At 42.2% G+C, this 21,115-nt stretch overlaps 1 protein-coding gene across 1 annotated transcript in view; it reads right to left on the reverse strand.

The window, feature by feature from the left end:
* Positions 1 to 21,115, reverse strand: part of LOC115806944 (cadherin-4-like) — a 131,048-nt gene that overhangs the window by 32,943 nt on the left and 76,990 nt on the right. Inside the window, exons 6-7 of the mRNA XM_030767801.1 lie at positions 8,950 to 9,105; positions 2,507 to 2,651 (exon numbers count right to left, since the gene is read on the reverse strand). Coding sequence (XP_030623661.1) covers positions 2,507 to 2,651; positions 8,950 to 9,105 — 301 coding nt within the window. The remainder of the gene's footprint in view (positions 1 to 2,506; positions 2,652 to 8,949; positions 9,106 to 21,115) is intronic.

Consider the following 21,115-nt stretch of genomic DNA (forward strand, 5'->3'; position numbering starts at 1 on the left):
TGGGCCCATCTTAGCCAATTAAAGAGCACAGTGAAAAGACAGCACTCTGCAGCTTACATCTGTTCACACTCACACTCATATCAGCCGGAGCCAGGGGTGTCACTCCCACTGTGTATGTGTGTGTGTGTGTGTGTGAGACAGCGAGAGAGAGAGAGAGACAGACAGAGAAAGGGAGAGAGAGAGCTGAGGTTTGATTGACACTAGCAGAGACACTAGCAGTGTAGAAAACCTGAAGGTACAGAACATAAAGCCAAGAGCCCAGTTAACCTTGGGAAAGTTCCGTTAAAACAGATAATGCTTTTTTTTTTCTTATCAGTACTCCTGTGTGTGTTTGTGTGTATTTGTATGTGTGTGGTTGTGCGTGCGTGCATGCGTGTGGATGTGTGTGTGTGTGCATACGTGAGTGCGCATGAGTGTGAGAGTGTGTGAGAGAGACTGTATTAATGTATGTGTGTGTGTGTGTCTGTGTGTGTACATGCATCTCAGTGTCTTAATGTGTGTGTGGGCTATCCCCTGGGTGTTTTGTGCAGTGGGTGGTCTAACTGGTCTTAAACTAACTGGACTGTGTTTTAAATCAATGTACTGGAAAAGCCACATCTGCCAGACACGCACACAAACCACAGAAACCTCCTCAAATCACTCTCTCTCTCTCTTTCTCTCACTCTGTCCCTCTCTCTACATAAGCATGTATACTCATCCACTTATCACAGAGAAAGTGCTCATAAGAATCCACACTATAAAATTACTCTGCAATAGAGGTGCACAACCCCAAAACACACACACACACACACACACAGGTAAATATACTAGTGTATGGTAACACAGTCCATTTTGTTACTGTCAATTTTCTGCAGACTGACTCTACACTAAAATAATAACAATAAAACATAAAACGTACCTGCTCAGACTCATCTTGAAAGCTACATATTACATTTTTTTTTATATATAAGAGATATTACTTTTGTTTTGCTAGACGTACTGAATAAGTTCATGAGCAATTCAAACCTGAACAATGAGGGCTAGCCTGAAAAGCCTTGTTAACAGAACGCCTCAGAAGGGGAGAGAGTGACTGGAACAAATAATAGCATTGTCCTACAATTGCCTGCTGTTCAATATTTGTCCTGTAGCTAAAATGTTTGAAACATTAGCAAATGTTAAGTTAGCAAAGTTAATTTAATCCAATCATATTGTTGTCGTTGTCAGTCAAACACAGAAATGAAATTTTTCACCTAAGGACCAACCACATTCTGCACAGTTACCCGTGTGTGTGTGTGTGTGTGTGTGTCTATAAATGGGTAAGGTCATTATCTCAGAAAGGTACTCAGACAACACAGTCCTCAAGGGAAAGAAGCAAAAACAATAAACTCTATCCATCATTCTGCTCTTCTATTCTCATCTCTGCTGCTCACATTTCATCCTTGTGTCTGATGCAAGAGTCTGAACAGTACCTCTCTCTTTTTCTCTCTCTTTCACTCTCCCTCAGGAAGTATGCTCCTAAATTAAAGCCCACAAAACTTTACTTTTCCACCAGTCAACAAAAAAACACCACAAACTATCCAACAGATCACAGCCAAAGGGTTACAGAGAAAAAGCTGAGACTTGAACTTTTTGTAAATTAGGTAAAATATTCAAATCCTTGTAAAATAACAGTAAGAGAAAACAGTTGCAGTATTCTATTGCTTTGTTGAAAATATTTAAAAAAAAAAATGAAAGAGAGAATAGGATAAGAAAAGGAAAAGACATGAGAAATGATATAAAAATAATCTTTTTTCCCTTTACACGCATTGTTAAATGAAGTGTGAGCTCCAGGGATTCAGCCTAAGTGAGACTAAGAGAGGAGGGGTGTGTGCCACAGGGCCTGTCCCTTGGGTGTGGGGTCACAGACAGACTGACATCTATTCCCACCAATCCTGACCTCGGCATTGCCTGATCTGACAAGTCCCGCCCCTCAGGCCTGCTTAAGGCTCCCTTTGTCGAGGGTCAGCTCAGCCCGTCAGACCGGAGAGAGATTTTTCTGGGAGGAACAGAGTGTTAGCACTGAGCTGAAAAAAGAAAACCCTGCCACGGCCCAGGGGACCTGACCTTTGGCTTTCTCCTGGAATTCCCAGGGTTTCTAAACTCTGCGTGACTGGAGGGCTTTAGGATGTAGGGTCAAATTCTGACAGTATGTCCCTGAGGCAGATGTAAAGGCTAATGACATCATGCTAAACCTCCAGCCCCCCCCCCCTCTCTCTCTCACAAACACACACACACAGACATACACACACACCCCACTTCTCACTAATACTGAACCCACTGAGGCAACAACTGAGCTGTGTGTGTGTGTGTGTGTGTGTGTGGAGCAGTGTGTGTGTGTACATGTATGTAAACAAGAATATGACCTGAAACAATTCCCGATAGTCATTCTTGCTCCAGTGGCCTGTCATGCTATGTGGTGAATATGCAGAGGGGGCATTCTCTGTCACTGGATCTAATCTCTCTTTACTGCTTTGCCCTGCAGTGTTACCTGGTTTGGATCCTTCTTCCACTGATCCATTGTAAACCTGGTTTTTAAATTCGGGTCGGTTGTCATTCATGTCAATGACAAAAATGTAGAGATCAACTGGCTGCTCCACCTGGTTTCCATTAATGTCCACTGCGTGAGCACGCAACTGCAAAGAGAGAGAGAGAGAGAGAGAGAGAGGAACAAAAACAAAGTTCAGGTAGAAAACATTTACCCAGTGTGTGTGTGTGTGTATGTGTGTGTGTAAATACATGCTCTATTCTCCACATTTGTTTTCATTTAAAGAAGTGTAGTGAGTGAAAACAGAACAGCCCCATGATCTCCACAGTAAAACAAACCCTTCAAACAACACAAGTACACACATACCCACACATACGCTACTTGAAATTTCAGTCTGAACTTTGCCTGTCAGCCATGGGGGAATACGGGTCACAGTGACCCTTTACTCCTTCTGTAGACTCCCTACTGAGCCCAATACAATCTGGTTTTCATCTGACCGCTGTCTCTACCTGTGAGTGATACACATACACTCCTGTTCTCTCCCATAAAACACTGGAATACATAGAACATAAACACGCTCAGGTGAGCTTGGGAAAAGCAGAGACAGATGTTCCACTGACTACACTTGACAAAAACACTTCGCCCAATGTTTCCTCTGGTTACCAGAGAGGAAAAAATATCACCCAAGACTGAATATCAAAGATCACTCAAACCTAAACGCAAGACACACCTGACAGACACTAAGATAAACAATCTATCTCTCCATGTACCATATATGTGTCTAATATAGTGTAAGCAAACACTTACTGATAAATTGATTCGGTTTGGCGAAGCCAAATGGAAAGATCGGATGGCTTGAACATTTAAAGTTATCAAAGCAGGAACGATGGTAATCCTCCAGTGAAATATATGGTGACGTTAACTATTTTATCAGAATGCTCTTGATGGATCATTTTTCCGGTCTTTGATGAAGATCCAAGATTCTCAGTCCGATGATTTGTTGACAGAATAGGTTCTGCAGCTTTTGACCTTTCTTTTGGAAAACAAAATCATTTGAGATGGAAAACGATCTTCTTCCATCACAAACAATAACACAGTCAACTCCTAAATCTGACCGTGCACTTTTGAGACTGAATGAACGGATCACAGTGAAATCAGTGTGCCTTTGGCAATGCTTCATTCAAAATCTATTTTTCCTCTTAATTCTACACAGTAACTCAAACTAAAAATGTTTTGACAAAGCAAACTAGAATAAGACTTGGCCATAGGCATCACAGTTTGGCTAGATAAATGTTTTTGCCAAAGCCATGGAAAAACCATAGATAACACAGCACAGAAGACAGAGAAAATTAATCTCTGACTGTACAAACCAAGGAGTGCTTATTTAATCAAACAGGTATGCATTATATCAACAAAAATCATCTATTCCTTTGTACCGTTCTACATTTGGTAGTTTTAAAGTTATAATAACGTTGGCAAGCCAGTATAAATCTGTGATAACATCAATACACAGCCCAGACTTGCTAAGCCTTGCTTTTGAGTTTACATAAAGTCCTGTATAAGAAAGATACTGAGTCAAGGTAGCTGGTCCCAGAACATTCCAGATCGAGATCTTTCCGACAGTTTTGTGAAAAGTTCTAAAAAAGCTTCAAGTTCTCAGAATTTCCTGTTTGGCAAAGGCATCACAAAACACAGAGCTAGGAGAATGGGATGAAAGAGAGGACAGAGGGTGGCAAAGGTGAGCTATGGGATGTTAAATTGGGGCAAAACAACTGTTTCAGTTTCATTCAAATTTGTCTCCTTGTTTCTGATCTCTGCTTCAGTAATTATGGAGCAGAGAGGGAGAAAGAGAAACTCTGCTATGGGCCATACTGAGGTACAGAAGAACTAAGCTAGCCGGAGTGTGTCTGTGTGTGAGTGCGTGTATGTGTATGTGTGTGTGAGTGTGTGTTTGTGTGTGTGTATGCTTGCTTGTGTGTGTGTGTGTGTGTGTGTGTGTGTGTGTGTTTGTCTAGGGGAGGTCACTAGCGGTGCAATAAAAGTAATGTCACATGCTCACTTGAGTTCAGGACAAGCACAGCCCCACTAAAATAAGACAGATCTGTAGGCCTGTGACTACAGAGGGGAGAGAGAGAGCAGCAGAAAGAAAGAGAGAAGAAATGGCCTTGGTTGCCTTTATCCTTCCTATGGACACACTCTCTCCTTTTCTCTCTGTCTCTCTAAAAGTACATCTGTGGATCTTCAAAAGGTTAATTTGACTTTATTTTTTCTCTGTTTAGCCAGGCAGAAGTACTGACCACTTCTCATGCACACAGACACAGACACACACACACGCATACATGCACGCACGCACGCACACATGCGCGCACACACACACACAGGATTATCACTCATGCAGGTGGAATCTGAGTATTTAAATAACGTTACCAGTTAAAGAATCAGTACCTGTATTTAAAGAGGTGGAAATGGAGTTCTACATATGGGAATTGCAGTTATAATCCTCAGAAAGAACCAGTGAGGGGTAAAAAGGTGTTCACTACTCCACAACCTGACACATCTCAAACTGAGAGGACGATCAAGATAATAATCGAAGACGGGAGGCTGTTTGCCGTCTCCGCCATAATGGATTTCAGGTTAAAAAAAAAACAACTCAGAAAAAAACTTACAACTGCCAAATGAATGTCAGGAATTCTCTCATATAGTCAGTCTGCTTTTAACACTACTGTCCAGAAAGTGACTGTCCTTAATACATCCCACTCTCTCACTCACACACACACACACACACACACACACACACTCATGCGTGTACACACACACGCGAATACACACACACACACACACATACACACATGCACACACACATTTCTTTCCAAGATTGTGATGCATGGCCTGCTCCAATCACAGAATCATTTTCTCAGTACTGACTGTGTAAAATGACACTGACAACAAAATAGATTCAGTAGTCCTAAATCTCAGTATTTTGTGGTTCTGTCAGTCTTTACGACCCTAAACCAGAATTTGTTCAGTGTGAGACATAGTTCCAATAAAGCCAATATGTGTATATTACATTAACTCAAAGGGCCAGGCTTTCTAAGACAATAGTGATGGTTAATTTGCTTATGCAGAAAAATAAGTGCTCAAGTAAACAGTGATCTGCTGAAGATGACATGAAATCAATCGTAACCGCAGACAATCTCATTTCACTAACTGACATCTTACATCTTGAGCACTTACAGGGGGTATTACAGGTGGGATTTTGACTCAGATCATCAAAATTGTGAGTGAACAGAGTTGCTGGATGAATCCAGCTGAGTGGAAAGAGAAATTTCATCCCAGATAACCGTAATAATATTCTAATATTGCATGGGTTTTCAAGGAATTTGTCTGCTCAGTTTATAATGACTGGAACAAGTACTTGAAGTTCATGGCAGAAGAGTGTTTTAGCTAACATCAGAATGGATCAAGATGACCATACTGTACCAGACCAACAGAAGTAACTAGGGATAACGCTATTCTGAAATGTTCTCCTTCCATGTCATGTGGGTAAATGAGAGCTAAAAATGGTGTTTCCTGGTCTTGGGTCTCAATAATTGACACTCCAACAGAATAAACAAAACAAACAACAACAACAACAACAACAAACACAGCAACACAAACAAACAAAAAACAAAAAACTGCACATTGTTTGAGTGCTTGTGTGAAAATAGCTCATAAAAGTTGCCAGTTTATAAAACCAAAGCTCTGTGCACCTTCTTAGTAAATCAGCTCCCATGATTGTTTGTTTGTGCTCACAGTTTTACATATATTAAAATACAAGCAAACCTTTAAATAAATCCAGCCCATAGAATGCTACAATTAACTCTCTTCAGAGTTAATGGGTGCACTCTGGAACAGCGCTCTCTTGTGAACAACTGGATGTGAGATCATTTTGAAATGAACTCTGTGGAGCTCCATAAAACTATAGGGAAACCAAACATTGGCAGATCAACCTCAAATGGCCGTGCACATTCAGTTTGTTGACGGTCAGACACTGTGATTGTACAGTTACTGAGAGATTCAATGAGAAGTTCACTGAGGCCTGTGAGTGAACATGGAGTGTTCTGTCAAGTGTTCCAAAACAAGAGCTTAGGAAGAGAGGAGAGTGAGAGAGAGAGAGAGAGAGAGAGAGAGAGTGAGAGAGCGTGAGCGAGAGAGCGAGAGAGAGAGAGAGAGAGAGAGAGAGAGAGAGAGAGAGAGAGAGAAATAAAGAGAGTGGAGCTGTTAGTAAATGGCAGTGCAGCAGTGGAAATGTGAAGATTAATGAGCTGTGTGTTTGAGCTGGTTGGGAGGTGTGAGGAGAACAGTGCTGGGTTATTCAGGGTGAACTAACAGTGCTCTACCCCAGGAAAACACACACATACATTCATTAGGGAGTGTGCAGGGTGGCCACTGGTCGATAGCAGAATGGGCTTACAGAGAGAGAGAGATAGAGAGAGAGAGAACTGTTCTGCCCTGCTGAATGTCAGGTGCCTATCCCTGCCCAACCAAACATTCCACTTTACAAATCAATACCCATGTCACCCTTCTCACTGAACCATTACCAAATCCTCACATAGCTAATATACACAGAAAGAGGGAGAGAGAGAGAGAGAGAGAGAGAGAGAGAGAAACTGTGGAGTCAAGAAGAATCCTTGAATGAGGCCTGTTTGTGTCTGTATATATATATATGTCCGTTTGTGTATAAGAAAAGAAGAGAGAAAAAGAGAGGAGGAGAAAGAGATTAGTTTATTTTTCTGGACTGTTTAGAGGGTGGGGTGGGATGGGGGCGGGGCCAAAGGGGGCTGTATTCTATATGAATTTGGATTTGTAAACTTCTTCATGTTGTTTGTATTTTAATAGCTGTAGAGTATGTTGGATGCTTTAGGCTAACTCTCAGACAGAGTGAGATGAGAGAGTGGTGATACTGGCGCTTGGACTAACATGATTGGAATGACAAGCCTCAAAAATGGCAGGAACTGTATGTGAATCGCTACAGCTCCACTCTAGACCAGGACTCTGACAGAGTCTGTACAGTTTGTCAAATTTCCAACATTATGGAGGCAGGCTGACAGCTTTTCTTCTCTTACTTTGTGTTTCTGTTTGTTTCTCTGTTCCTCCATTTTGTCTCTGTCATTTTTTTTTCTGTGTACCTGCCAGCCTCCCTCTCTCTGTGCCGGGGCTTTTGATGTTTTCCTCTTGTCAGTCATTATCAATTCATTGTTTATTTCTATTCTGTGTGTGCGTCTGTGTGTGTCTGTGTGCGTATGTGTGCATTCTCTCAGACACTAATTAGTTTGTCATGTCTGTTCTTTCTCTATTTTCTCTCTATATCTCACTGACTTTGAAGCTATCCCGCTAGTCATGGGCGCCGATAAGCCTATATATGCTTATGGCAGAACTCGCAGTTGCTTCTGAAATATTCAAACAATGACATCAGTTTGAAAAAAGACAATCCTGAGCCACATCAAAAACAGCAACATACACATACACACACACACACTGGCACACACACACACACACAGACACAGACACACACACACAGACACACACACACACACACACACACAGACACAGACACAAACACACACACACAGACACACACATACACAAACAGACACAGACACAAACACACACACACAGACATACACATACACACACAGACACACACACACACACACAGACACACACACACACACACACACACGCACACACACACACACACGCACACACACACACACACACACACACACACACACACACACACACACACACACACACACACAGAGGGAACTGTTTCATTAACTGAGACAACCTTCTCCTTGACATATCTCTTGACTTTCCTTCCTCCTCTCTCTTTTCAAAGCGCGATGTGCTACACTAACTCCTGCTAATTGACAGCGAGAGTTTGTAGCTTTGTCAAAGGCACTGGATATAGAAACAAGCCAGTGATCAATTTAAACAAGTTAAAAGCATCAAAATGGATAATCTTTTGATGCCTGTGTGTTGCCTCCCACACAGAAACCCCAGTTCCAGTGAGGAACTACACTATGTTTTGTCCAAGGATATCGGAACTCAGCTATCATCTATCAGCATATGAATGTACGCGTAACAGCGTCTGAGACAAAAGAACACAATCAACAGAAGTCTATAGCAGTGGGCTACGGTCCTGAGTCAGAGAGTCCAGAGTTTTCATCAGTCCTGAGTGTGGCTGACTGACACTCTGTATGCATGTGTTTGTGCAAAAGTTTCACTCCTATTTTTTTTAGCAGATGTATGTGTTTTTAGCTGATGTATTTTTTGTTATTAACATAGTGTAAATATGTTAATAACTATCTTACTGCAAATATTTGCTGCATATTATCACATTTGACAGACAGACCAACAGACACATGGACAGAGAGACAGACAGACAGAAAGATATTACTCACATGATAAGAGGAGCGTTCCTCACGGTCAAGGGGTTTGGTAACAAACATTTTTCCAAACTCAGGGTCAATGCTGAAGACCTCATTGGGGGGCTGGTCAGCTCCTGCTCCTGTGATACTGTACCGGATGGTTTTGGACTGGTCCTTATCTGAGCGGATCTGAAATAAAGGAAGAGGACCAACAACAGAACTGTCAGTAAAATAAAACAAGTCAAGATCGGTGAGATCATCCTAAGAGATCCTGTAAGACATGAGCAGTGTGACTAGTGTGTGCCTGTCTTTAAGAAGTGGGTGATCTCTGTTTGAAGCAAGAGTAGCAGGGAAGAACATGATTTTATGGACTGATACACATAATATTCTTATCAAAAAACAACTCAATTCTCTGTGTTTGTGCATGCGCGCGTGCGCACACACACACACACACACACACACACACACACACACTGGTTCTTCAAAGCTTCGAGAGGGAGTGAATTAGAGAGAGAGAGGGAGAGAGAGAGAGAGAGAGAGAGAGAGAGAGAGAGATGGAGAGCCAACAGATGAAAAGCAAACCGAGGTCTGAATTTCTATAGAAACTGTAATCAGATCTGAAAGTTAGGAACCACAACATGGTCTGATCAGGTTCCCTGGACTCTGTCCACTAAAATGCTCTCACATTTTGTAGACACCCCCCCCCCCTTCCTGTGTATTTGACTATAAAATATTCAGGAATGAAAAGATGACTGGCACAAACACACATACACATACACACACATGCACACGCATGCACACACACACATACAGGCAAACAAACACACAGTCACTCACTCTCAATCTCACTCTCTCTTCTCTCCCAGCCTCCACTCAACCAATGCCTTTTACACACCCATTTTTGTACCAATTTGTCCAAATGTCTCTAATAGACAGGTGTGTCAGAGAGCAAACAGATAGAGAGAGAGAGAGAGAGAGAGAGCAATGGAGAGAGATATTAGGACAGAGAGCTGTTTTCTACATTATGGCTGCTGAGAGCAGGGTGACTGGGACTGGAGTGCTGTGTAATTGGGTCTCATTTCAGGGAATCTTTCCATTTAGAGTCTCAAACTGGTTCCTTAGGGGCTCACCCAACACACACACACACACACACACACACACACACACGCAGACACTCACAGACACACACACACACATCTCCTACTGCCATTAACTCTGAAACACTTGCTCACCTCTGTGACTGTCAGCCACCTCCACACACACATACACAGGCACACACATACACAAACAAGTGCACACACGTACAAAAACACACACTCACATACACACAGACACACTCATATACTCACACACACACACTCACTTGCACTAAGGAAAATGTATAGCTAGTCCTCAACAAACAGACATCAAAGTTCTCAGTAATTGTGGAACCAATTTGGGAGCTAGTGTGACAGAGTGGACTCTCTCTCTCTCGCTCTCTCGCTCTCTGGGAGAAAAGACAGGTATGAGGACTAAAGAGGAGGACATACAGACACAAACTTTGACAGCTGTCATAAAATGGCCCCTAAAACTATTTTAACTACCCATCAGTATCCACAGAGCTGTTCCCCTGAAAACCCCCCAAATGGAGCTAGATATAGCCCTGCCAATCTCTGCTATGAGAACACACTCGGAGACACACACACACATGCACGCGTGCGTGCGCGCACACACACACACACACACACACACACACACACACACACACACACAGAATGGAAATAAACATATACTGACTCTTACTTTTCTTACACACTCAAGTGCACACATAGAAATAAAGACATCAGATGCAAGTGAGTATAAACAGACTGCCAAATGTACAGACACGTGCAAACACATGGAATTACTGAGTGTGGTATATGAGGGAGGTAGAAAGATTCAGATAGTGATAGAAAAAGAGAAGAAACTCCTTGAGCTGTGATTAAGTGTTATAGAATCTCACACAAACACAAATACACACACACACACACACACACACAGAGAGAGAGAGAGAGAGAGAGAGAGAGAGAGGGAGGAAGACTTCTTTAAGAGTAAGCGAAAGAAAGATGTAAAAAAAGAAGTAGGACGAGGGAAAGAGAATAAAAAATCTGACCCTCGATGTAAATGAAGTAAAATGATTATGGTGATGTAGAGCACCCCAGAAAGAAAGAGAGAGAGAGAGAGAAGAAGAAGAAGAAGAAGAAGAAGAAGAAGAAGAAGAAGGACAGATCACATCACTCTTTGAAATTCTATTCTGAAAAATGATTTTTGTTCAGTGTTCTTGGCATAACGAAAGAAAATCTTCATAGCTCAAAACTTAATAAGCATGATCTAAAACTGCTATAAGGGAACAATTACACACTCAACTGGAAAACAATTTTCTCCTCCTCTCTTGTCTCTTTTTCTTGAATATCTCTCTCTCTCTATCTCTCTCTCTCCCCCATGAGTTTCTATGGGAACAGAGATCATGCATAGAAATGAAATTAGGCCTGTACACGGGGTTGGAGAGAGTTGGGCAGAAATCCTCTCTCAGGGCAGTACATGATAGCATTCTGTAATTTTCTTCACGGAGTTTTATCCTGCCCACTGATTTTCACTACCCATTTCCATATCCTCGCTCCGAGCAAAACCACTTTCCCATTTGCCCCGTCTGTTATTCTCAGCAATTACCTCCTCCCACGACATTCCCATAACGTTCCCTCAACGTCAGAACAACACTCCTGCACTGTCATCAAACATCAAAGCTGTCTGAAGTAGAGTAAGAGAAGAGTGTGTGCTTGTGTTAGTGTGTGTAGGCTGACTGTGATGTAATTCAGTAGTTCAAACATACACATTTGAACATTTGACCTCCTGAATTAATTTAGTTGCGTATGTGCGCACACACACACACACACACACACACACACACACACACGTGTGTGTGTTAGGCTGTGTGTCAGCGCTGGGATTGGGGATGTGGCCTGTATACACTGCACACACAATCATCCCTAATTGCCACAACCATATGACAGGCCAGGGCCCAGGGAGAGTGTGTACGCACACACGCACACACGCACACACACATACACACACACACACACACACACACGCACAGTTTGAACACTGAGCAGCGTGCATACAGTTTAGTCTTGTACTGACTAAACTGTCTAACAGTTTCTTTGCTGTCTAATTTATAGTAGTAACTGCCTTGGTTCCTCATTTTAGTTTGTGTTTAATAAACATAATGAATTTGGGTGGAGAGTGGTGTAAAAGAAATGCCAAAGGCAGATCTGCTGTCTGACAAATGACAGACAGACCTGTGCTTTGCCAGTGAAATCAATGAAAGAGATGTGAAATAACATTGAGCCAGAATAGCGCTTTGACTTGGTAAAGGAGGAACTTGCATTTGCTTTTATGACACTCAGGGAATTATGAGATGAAGTATGATCTGTATTTCACTGGAAGGCAGCACGGTGGTGCAGTGGGTAGCGCTGTGGCCTCACAGCAAGAAGGTCCCGGGTTCGATTGCCTGGCGGCCAGGGTCCTTTCTCTTTCTGTGTGGAGTTTGCAGGTTCTCCCTGCCTCTGTGTCGGTTCCTCCCACAGTCCAAAGACGTGCAGGTTAGGTCAATTGGAGACACTTAAATTGCCCCTATTAATGAATACGTGTTTGTCTGTGTGTCTGCCCTGCGATGGACTGGTTCTACTGCACAGCTCTCCACAAGTAGTGTTACACCCTTTAGCCCAATATACTTTATTACACAAATACATACACACACAAGCAAACACAAACACACACATGCGCGCGCACACACACACACACAAACGCGCACACACACAAACGCGCACACATACACACACACACACACACACACACACTCAAAAAATTAAGCTCAGAAATTTTGAACTGCGTATGGCTGTGTGTGTGTGTGCCTGTGTGTGTATTAAGAGACAGACAATGAGTAGCCCACACATAGCAGGAGACAAAAAACAGTGTATACTCTCTCTCTCTCTCTCTCTCTCTCTCTAATCAGTCGATGAACATGCATGGCATTTGTGATGGCAGTTGTAACAGGTTTGAACTGGTTTTCACTGAGAATGTTTAGAGCAAGTTTGCTCTGAAGACCCCCCCTACACATACACACACAGACACATACATACACACATTCTTGTAGCTGAATGAACTTTAAAGGTTGTACATGTGTACAATATCTGTATGAAAGCCCACTGCCCTGATATGAACCAGATTAACAACATGTAACTCTTTCTTTACATAACGTCTCTACTGTTCATCAGAACATGGTTAAATAAGGATTGACAAAATGACTGGGTCTTGTTCCATTCTTCTGCAGCACTCCATTTCCTTGTGACCTTGCTCTATTAATTAACTGGACCAGTGGTAGTTTTAATTAAGGATATCTAAGGCATTCAGGTAATGTCTGTTTCAGTTCGGTTAGAATTGGAGCAATTTTAAAGGAAAAGGAGACAAGGTAAAGGAGCCACGTGAGAGACTTGAAACAGTCTTTCAAATTTTTCAGCGCCTGTTTAGCCCTGCTCTGTTTCTCATAATGCCATCACTCTATGTTTAAATATAAACACAGTCCACACCAACTCACACAATGGCCATCTCTCTCTAATCAGCCACATTCAGTTTGTGCTTGAGCAGAACAAAAGAAAGTGCTTATAGAAAATCTGGCAAAGAAACAAAGCCACAGACTTCAGCTCATTTGTTCAAAGATTCCTATTGCTGGTACTAACTTTAGTCTAGTTTACATTCAGAGTCTTAATATGAGAGCTAGTGTCTAGGGGTCGAGGATATTGGAAGATATTGACGTAGCAACAACAGCAACAACAACGACAATAACTGCAACAACAATAACAACAATAACATCATCATAACATCATCATCATCATCATTGTCATCATCATCAACAACAACAACAACAACAACAACAACAGCAACAATATCATCATCATCATCAACAACAACAACAACAGCAACAACAACAACAATGATACTATTACTACTACTACCAGTAATAATCATAATAATATGAGGAAGTAGATGCTGTCTGCAATCTGGGCCTCATGTTATCCATCTAACAGAATAGAGACAGTGAGGAAAAGTGGACAGAGATATTTGTTAGTGAATATTTGTTCACATTTAATAAACTGGGAACCACCTAAAGAACAGGTGTTGGAAGGTGGTGGAGTGAGGATTGTAAAAAAAAGGGTTGTCGCTGAGGCCAGGCAGTTTGGACTATGTGAGAATGCGAGTGTGGATTTGTGCCGGAGTAATGGGTAGACGTGGGCACAAAAATAGAGAGGGGGTGCATTACAGAGCATCAGGATGGAAAGGAGTGAGGGATAGAGAGAGAGAAAGAGAGGAGGCCAGCCTTTCACCCTGTGAGCTGTCAGCCTTAATTAAGAGCTCTCTTTGTCTCTTGTTTTTACTCTCTCTCTCTCTCTCTCTCTCTCTCTCTCCCATGCACGAGGTGGTTGATAATGTGCTAACATGATGACGGCTCATTAAGTTTTAAAGATATGCCAGTGTCAGAATATGTGAGTAAACACACACTAGCACAAACAAACATACACACACAGACACACACACACACACACACACACACACACACACACACACATAAACACACGCACACATGCACACGCACACAGGCACGGACACACCCGCACACATACACACACACAGACACACACAGACACACACACACACACACACACACACATGTATGGAGAGTCTTCTTGCTATTTTTAATTTGAACAGCTGGTCTCCCAGTGTGCTGCACCAAAGATTTAAACAACCTGTTAGGGAGAACACTAATAAATGTAAAACATTAGCTGACACACTAATAATGAAAAATACTAACTGAAACAGCTACTGCCCAAATAGCTAACAGAAACTGTGACAAATATATTTGATAGAGCCAACATATAACAGTTTTACTAAACCACATATAAACAGTTTTACTTCGTCACAACGTTGGCACAACCCCATAGTTCCCATATCAAGATCTGTGCAGGGGTCATGTAAGCTGGCTGTGTCCCCCACATGCTACTGAGCTCTGAGAGATACTGAAACATCACTGATATAATGAAAGAAATAATTTAGCTGAAATTCTCAATTTGTTCTTCTCACTTTTGCCTGCGTGTCTGTGTGAGCTGGCGTGTTCCCGGCATTAGTCTTTCAGAGAAAACTTTGGAAGAACCAGCCATCTTAAATGCTGCAGCCATGTTGAATGTGCACTATAATCTAAAATGGCTGCTGTTTATGTCTCCGCTTGTGTGTATTTTGTGAGTGTGGAGTTGCCTCTTTCAGTGTGACTATGTGAGTGCATGTGAACTGAGGAAGTGAACTGAGGAAGAAGAGAGTGGTGAAGAACAAGTTGACTCTAAGGGGTCCTTAGTCAAGGGCTGTCTGCCTGTGTCTGCAAAGAAGAGAGGGAGAGAGAGAGAAAGAGAGAGAGAGAGAGAGAGAGAGAGAGAGGGGGAGCGGTGAGGAGGTGTGAGATTCTATTTCTCTGCTTTAAAGAGAGAGATTGGATATTGTTGACATAACAGACCCTGTCTCAGAGCTGTCACAGGAATAGAGTGTAAGCACGCGTGCACATACACACACACACACACACACACACACACACATACAAACACACACACATCAGACAAACTGGTACAATCCATAGCTCCCCATAAACACCCAAATGGAGACCTGTCACAGTGAAATATTCTTCACTATGCTCATATAGTTCTGTTAGCGTATAGAGGAACGTACACACACACACACACACACACACACACACACACACACACTCCCTGGGCTCTGGCCTGTCATATTGTTGCCAATTAGGGATAAGTGTGTGTGCAGTGTCTACAGGCCACATCTCCAATCCCAGAACTGACACACAGCCTAACAAACGCGCGCACACACACACACACACACAGAAGAGAGAGAGAGAGAGAGAGAGCGAGAGAGAGAGAGAGAGAGAGAGAGAGGGAGAGAGGGGGGGGGTGTTCAGTTTACAAACACTACCTTTAAAATGGTGCAAGCAGTATACATTCACACATTTAAAACGTGACACTTTACAATTACAGAGGAGAGAAGAGAAACCCAAAGAGGAGGGCACACAGACACACACACACACACAGAAAATACAGTCAGCATGCATGCTGTTTCACTCGCTTGCTCACTCACTCTCTCTCACACAGACACACACACACACACACACACACACACACACACACACACACACAGATTCATTAGCTCACACATTGACATTTCATGTTTTCACTGAAACTAAGTGATAAGCATTTCCCAGCTTGCACACAATCTCAGCATGACTGATAAAACAGTGGGAAAGGAGAGAGGTGGTAAAACCCCTCAAAGAGAAGGGAGGGAGAGTGAGAAAGAGCAAAACTATCCAATGAAACACCTTCCATTCACTTCTGTTCATCTTTAATCTGTGATTATTACTCTTTAAAATCCTTAAAACAAACAGACAAAGAGAGAGAGAGAGAGAGAGAGAGGGGGGGGAGAGAGAGAGAGAGAGAGAGAGCAACAAGTGAAACGGAACCAATGAAGAGCCTTAACACCGATACAAACCAACTGATCAGCTCATTTCCATTTACTTACTGTTGTGGCAGAACCTGACCAGTAAGTTGCTCTGTATCACAGTAATGGTATAACATCTATATTTTTATTGGTTATTCATTTTTATTGATCTAACCTAGAACATCTCTTGAAGCATTCCTGTTTATCCTCCTTGCAGAAAATGTAGAAGACACAAAGACAGCAGTTTTCACATTCATAGACAATCCCGCCATTCATAGACAATCCTAAACTTTCTCCTCTACCTAACCATGATGATTAATCAAATCATTTCTTTCTCTCGCTCTCGCTCTCTCTGCCTCTCTCTCTCTCGTCTGCTATGCAGACGAGATATATAATATTTAATATTGAAAGTGACTTCCCAGGAAAACCTCATGACTTGAACTGAATTAAACTGAATTAATTTCATTGATGCATCATTATATCGTATTATCAACACTTTGAGTGACATCTAAGAGCGTTTAAGAAGCTCATGATTGTTCATGTGGAGTCTTCTGATACATATGACCACCATATAAAACATAAATAATGTATTAGATCGCCTGCCTGCCTCTAAATAAAGTGTCACTAGCTAATCAGTCCTGTGAATCCCAAGGAAAAGAATCCATTTCCTCTAACTGAAGGTGACATAACAGCTAATCTGTCAAACATCTGAGTTCCAGACGTTTCTATTCAAACCCACAGCACAGGACACAAAGAGCCCAATCAACATAGAGAGCTCTGAATGATGGGAAAATTGGTTTGGTCCTTTGCAAAAGAAGCTAAAGCTTTAATTACTTTCAGTTCTTAGTAAAGGAAAGAATGGGGTTCACAAAGGTCCAATCAAACATCCATTGGTCTGGAATCAGTGAGAATCAAATATATGGATCACACAGTGTGTGTATGTGTGTGTGTGTGTGTCACTGTATGTATGGGGGAGGGCACTGAAGATTCTACAACCCTTCTATTAAAGCCAAGAGTATGTATTAATGTTAGTTGAACTGTGAATTAATTGTGTAATAACTGAATGAGGCAGGACCACACTGCCTGCAAACACCGCTCATATCAAATTAAACTGCTTATTATCTCACTGGAGGTAACGACGGAGCCAGTCTCTCTCTCTCTCTCCCCTTCATTAGCTACAGATTGATTCACACTGGTCCAGACTCATAGTGAACTGTTGAAAAAGAGCTATTTTGGGGGCAAGTCCGACATGGTAATGTCTGACTGCCACCTCTCTCTGTCATACTGCAGTATCACTCATATACACTCACTCTATTTAATTAAAGAGAGAGAGAGAGAGGGAGGGAGGGCAGGGGGATTTTTGCTGCAACTGCACTTTTCTCACCATCCTCTTTTCCCTTCTCCTTGTTCTCTATCTCTCTGTCCATCATGCAGAAGTGCCGAGTCTGAGAAAAAGTGTCCGAAGACAGTGTAGACACACACACACACACACACACACACACAGACTAAATCAGCCACGGCAAGCAGCACAAGGTGAGCCCCTATAGGCTAGCTGAAATGAAATGTTGACCAATGGGAGTGCAGTTTGTTTGGTGCCAACTGTACACATCTCTGGTAAGGCCATTTTTGTTCCTTTAAGATTCAGTGATAAAGAGAAAGGAAGACTGAACTCAAAGGAAGACTCCTTCATCTTTGAGTTAATATCAGCTAATAATACATACATCCACACACACACCCACACATACATACACACACACTCACACCCACACACACCTCAAATCACAAACTGTCTATTCAAAGATGATGTTAAATTGTGTCTGAGTGTGTCTATCTGTGCATGCAAACAGAGTCACTGGTATTCTTGGCTGTGCGCCTACTGTTCTCAGATTTAGAGAGGAGAAAGAGAGAGAGAGAGAGAGAGAGAGAGAGAGAGAGATGTTGATGATGATAATGATGATGATAGTGATGAGAGAAACAGAGAAGAGATGGGAGAGATGCGGGTAGAGGAAGGAAGACAGAGAAATTTAGCTTGATGTTCCTTGGATGGTTGTCAGAATTGAGCGCTCTCTGAGCCAAATGTCCATCCACACTAGTCAAGCAGAGCCAGAACTGAGCTGAGCCATATGTGTGTGTGTGTGTGTGTGTGTGTGTGTGTGTGTGTGTGTGTGTGTGTATGTCTGTGTGTACTGAACATTGCTCTTAACAGCCACATGGAGACAGACATTTCTCAATGTTTCTCTGAGCAAATGACTCCTCAGACACACCTCGGCACACTGTGGGCTTTGGCTTAGTCAGTCCATCCATCTGCCTGTCATCCTGACAAACGAGTGGAACATCGCTCTTCTTCACCCACGCACGCACACACACACACACACACACACACACACACACATCCATACATGCACACACACACACCCACGCACACACTTTCACATACCAACGCTCACTCACTCACACACACACACACACACACACACACACTCACACACACATGCGCACACACACATGCGCACACACACACAGACACACACACACACTCACATGCACACATACAAACACACAAATACACAAGTGTTTGACTGCAACTGTTAATGTAAAGTGGAAAATGTCCAAAGTAAATGTAATAGGCTTGTAGGCTTGACCCGTCCTATCTGATTACACAGCTGTCCGTGCTATACAACATTTGTGCTCACATAAGCAGATGGACATTCTCTCACGATGACATCCGAATGGGAGAACCTGTGTCCAATTTGAAAACTCTGTGAGATTTCTAAGCTTGTTGAATAAACACGTATTAAACTCTCCCAGTCACACATAATATGTTAAGTGAAAGTATCCTCTTGCCAAACTTGAAGATGATCTATAAAGCAGAAAAAGTCTGCGGTGACAGTTTATTACCCTTCTCTATATTCAGTCACTCTATCATTCTATAGCTCAATATATAATTGCATGACACACACACTCTCTCTCTCCCTCTTTCTCACACACACACACACACACACACACACACACACACTCTCTCTCTCTCTCTCTCTCTGTCATGCCATCAATGTTGTTAGCAGACCTGAGGTTAAACTCATAAAAACTATGTGATATGTTCTTTCATCTGTGTGTGTCACATGGCCCGCCTACAGACAGTACTGCTCAAAGGATTCTAGGTAATTACCAATAGCAACCCACCAACCTAGGGCAAACCTATGGCACCATCCATTATATTTACATGAACAGACTGAGTTAAAGGCGAGACTCCCTTTCCAAATGACAGAGTAAATAGGATCCGATTTCTCTGCTAGGTCTCGATTTCTAATCGTTTCACAGTTCACTTTAGGGGATGAAAGGAAAGAGAGACGGTGAGAAAAAAAGCCAAAAAAACAGTAGAGAAATATAAAATGGAGCACATTAAGTCAGATTGGTCTTTATATCTCATGACTTACAAGCAAAAGTGCACCAATTCAATCCTGTTGAAACGCCTCAGGACTTTACTCCACACTATCATTTTCTCTCCCTCTGTTTCTCCTCAATATTTTTTCCAACAATTATTCTGTTTCTCTGCCACCCTTATTTCTGATGCTAGGAGGAGAAGTGCTAAACTTATGATAATATTAGAGAACCCATCATTAAATTTATACATGTTGTTTCTAGACACTAGTTTATCAAATCCTGCCTGTATTGCATATACATTTACATAGAGTAGTTTGCTCTGTTTGTGGCAGCCTGGTGTATTACATTATACCAAATGAATTCTTGTGACTTTGACAGTAAAGGCATACTTAGACATGATCTGGAAGCCAGGAGATGGGGGAACAATCTCTGAACTGAAGGTTAAGCTTGGCAAACTGAGATATGTCCATCAGAGAATTCTCTGGAATCTCAATCTCACAAGATGTGCGTTTTTTTTAGTTGCAGTTTCCTCCTGTGGTGACTGCTTGTTTGAATCCGCAGTATTTAATGCCGAAAAAAAAAAAAAAGATTACTCATAGATTGTACGTGTGGACGGTTGGCCACTCGACCTTCCTCCAGGCCGATCCGTACAGCTCTCAGTAAAAGAAAGATCTGGAACATCAGTCACCAGGACTTTTTTTTTTGTAGCAGTCTTTGGGAAGAGAGAACATTCGTCACTTGGTGATTTATCTATCCCCTAACTGGCTTCTCATTTCCTATTAAACCAAGGCCCTGGCCCTGGTGGCGTCTACAGGGGGCAGAGGGGGAAGATTTACAATTCAATAGGGTTGTGTTAGGACACAATCCCTAGCTCAGTGTCTCTCAGAGACGTGATTGCTGACAGGTAAGAGGGATGTGACGGAGGTGGAACGAGATTAGGATGGTGTCTAACCATACCCACACACACACACACACACACACACACACGGATAAAGTTCAACATGCTGTCCACTCAGTCGAACAGCATGTCTGTATTTCAGCTGTGCATCACAGTTTGGCTACTCTTCACAGCTCATCACACTAACCTTATGCTCTGAGAAGTTAATATAACAGGTTGCAATATCTTTTGCAACCACACTTTTATTTAAAATTACCTTTAGTCCTTTCTCTCCACTTCTGTCTTTTTTTTTTTTTATCCTAAATCTAAAGACTGGGATAGAGATGCATACACATTCACTACCGAACACACACACAC

The sequence above is a fragment of the Chanos chanos genome, chromosome 3, assembly GCF_902362185.1.
Source record: "Chanos chanos chromosome 3, fChaCha1.1, whole genome shotgun sequence".
Lineage (NCBI taxonomy): Eukaryota > Metazoa > Chordata > Actinopteri > Gonorynchiformes > Chanidae > Chanos > Chanos chanos.